Source organism: Monoraphidium neglectum (assembly GCF_000611645.1).
Source record: "Monoraphidium neglectum strain SAG 48.87 unplaced genomic scaffold scaffold05983, whole genome shotgun sequence".
Lineage (NCBI taxonomy): Eukaryota > Viridiplantae > Chlorophyta > Chlorophyceae > Sphaeropleales > Selenastraceae > Monoraphidium > Monoraphidium neglectum.
In genome coordinates this window covers 1-2,622 of record NW_014007650.1, presented here as the reverse complement: position 1 = coordinate 2,622, position 2,622 = coordinate 1, and the positions used below count along the sequence as shown (strand labels likewise).

Genomic DNA, 2,622 nt, shown 5'->3' with positions numbered 1-2,622 from the left:
GCGCTGGACGCGCCGCCGGCGGGCAAGTGGCGGCACGACTTGTATGACCCCAACCAGCCCGCAGGAGAGTACGCCGCGGCTGGCGGCGGCGGTGGCGGCGGCGGCAGCAGGGGCAATGTGATCAAGAACAAGCTGTGAGTGGGCTCACGGTCGAGCAGCGAGCGGATGCGGATCGTGGGGGCTCGCGCAGGGCTGCGGCTCGGCGCCTCTGGCTGGCTGGCGGGCGGCATCAGCGCCGCGCTGCCGTCCGGCGACGTCTGCACCTGTTGCGCCCATCCAGCGGCCCCTTGCCCCGCCGCCCGGCTGGCCCCGCTGCCGGCGGTGGCGCTCAGCGGCCCTCCTGCCTCGCCTGGCGCACCCGGCCGGCGCCGTTGACGCCGCACCCCCGCCCGCATGCCCCCTCCGCTGCGCGTGCGCCCGGCAGCTTTGTGTCTAACCTCGACCACAACGTGACAGACGGCGACGTCACGGTGAGTGCGCATGGGCCAGGCTGCATGCCGCCGCATGCCATTGCAGATTACCCAAACATTCTCGACAGCGAACGCGGTGCATGCAGCGCTGTGCTCTACTTGTGAGAGGCATGGAGGCGTATGGACCATTCCTTGTTTTCGCACACCTTCAGGCGCATCTTTCCATATTGCGTCTCACCCCACATCGCCTGCACACGCCCTGCCACTCACCCCCACACTCCGACCCGCCAACTAACACACGCACAAACACACACACACACACACACACACACACACACACACACACACACACACCAGGAGCTGTTCCAGTCAGCGGGGCCCATCAAGGAGGCTGGCGTGCACTACGACAAGAGCGGCCGCTCCAAGGGCACGGCGCACGTCGTGTACGTCAGCGCGCCGGACGCCTTGAAGGCTTACCAAAAGTTCCACAACGTTTGCCTGGACGGGAAGCGACTGAGCATTGAGCTGGTGGAGACCCAGGTGCCGCCGGGGACGATCGCCAAGCTTTCCAGCGGTATCAAGTGAGAGCGTGTGTGTGTGTGTGTGTGAGTGTGTGTATGTGAGTGACAACGTGTGTGCACGTGCCTGCGTTGTGTGTTTTTGTGTGTGAGAGAGAGCGTGTGTTTGTGTTTGAATAAGGGGGGGGGCTCGGTGGGCGTGGCGCGTTGTGGGGGAAGGCGCCGGGAGGGGAGTGCAGAGGGTGCTGGGGATGCTGGCCTGGGGAGGCGTGGTGGTTGGGCGCTGGGAGGTGCGGTTCAGCAATTGACAACGGCAAAATTGCGAGTCCCGCTAAGTTGGAGGGGGTGTCACCAGCGGCCGTTTCATGCTGTGAATGGACTGGAAATGACGCAAGGTTGCCTGCACCTTGTCTCGCAGCGTGAGCACGGTCGCGGACAACGGCGCGGGTGGCGGCGGCGGCGGGTACGGCAGCAGGGGCGGCGGCGGTGGTGGCGGCGGCGGCTTTGGCCCAAACCGGCCGAGGAGCGTTGTCAGGTGGGGCGATGGGCTGAACAAGGACGTTTGGGGTGGGCACAGACCTCAGTGGACTGCGATGCAGCCGCAGCGCAGCTTGCACTGTTGGGGCTGAAGTCGTGGGGATGATGGTGTTGATTTAGCCGCTCGCACTGAATCAAAGTCGCGTCTGATGGTTGACACGAGAGCGGCTCCCGGTTGTGTTGCTGCAACACAAACTTTGCTCCGCCCGCCCGCCCCCCTCGATCTGCAGGGGCCGCGGCGCGCCCAGTGCCGCTGGCGGCGCGGACGCGATGCAGGAATGAAAGCCCGTCGTCACGGCGCCAGCGGCGCGGGCTCTTTGGTTGGCTGTGCTGCCTTCGCAATGCAGCAATGTGGTGGCTGTTCCGTGAGGTTGCAGCGGCGCCGGTGGCTCGGTGATGTGTATGCGGCGTCTTTGTCTCTTGCTCTCAGACTTTTATGTCATCGGCTGCTGTGTATTTGGGACCCCTCACTCTTGTCGCCATGCAGGTGTGAATTTCTCCTGTGTAATGCCACATAAACCATGGGATGAAGTGACCTGCTGCTGGCTACTGGCCCCAGATTAAGAGCTGCAACAATGGATGTATGTGACGAGCACCTGCCAGTCATGAAGGGAGTGGGTGCGGCCAGCACAATTGCCAACCCCCAGACTCATAAGCCGAGCTGATCAGGTTGTCCAAGGCACCTGGGTGTGCACGCCGTTCTGAGCTGCTCCCATGTGCTCATGTGCGCACAGCACGCAGCGAATGCTGTATCGGCTTGTATATATCCACTGTTAAGCGCCTTCTGACCGGGACCGTCCTCATTGTGATTCAGCCACTCGCCCAACACCGACACTCGTCATCCCAGCATGCTGTCTGCCTCGCTGCGTCGCGCTCCGATCAATGGAGCTCGCCACCCAGCTCGCGTCCCTCCGAGCGCACCACGGGGCCAGCTGAGGTGGGCGCACCTCGTGCTGATCCGGCCGAAGGGCAGCTAAATCCTCCTTGCGTCATCCCGCGCTCGCTCTGACCGTATATGATGAATGAAATTGTCGCGGAGTTTTGGGTTTTGCACAGTGGGGTTGTTTATTGGGGGCCTGCGCCGCGCGCACGCATTGACGCGTAGCCCCTCCCATGCACACCCCCCGGCCTGAGGGTCGCCCTGCCCTGCTTTGCGC

At 63.7% G+C, this 2,622-nt stretch overlaps 1 protein-coding gene across 1 annotated transcript; it reads left to right on the top strand.

Annotated features, from left to right (window-relative positions):
* Window positions 1-550: 550 nt before the first annotated feature.
* MNEG_16100 (THO complex subunit 4) lies at window positions 551-1,747 on the top strand (the record flags this gene model as incomplete). The annotated part of the gene is made up of 4 exons (XM_014035429.1): window positions 551-571; window positions 768-991; window positions 1,347-1,463; window positions 1,696-1,747. The coding sequence occupies 4 exons, from the start codon at window positions 551-553 to the stop codon at window positions 1,745-1,747; spliced, it is 414 nt and encodes a 137-aa protein (XP_013890883.1).
* Between the last annotated feature and the right edge of the window lie 875 nt (window positions 1,748-2,622).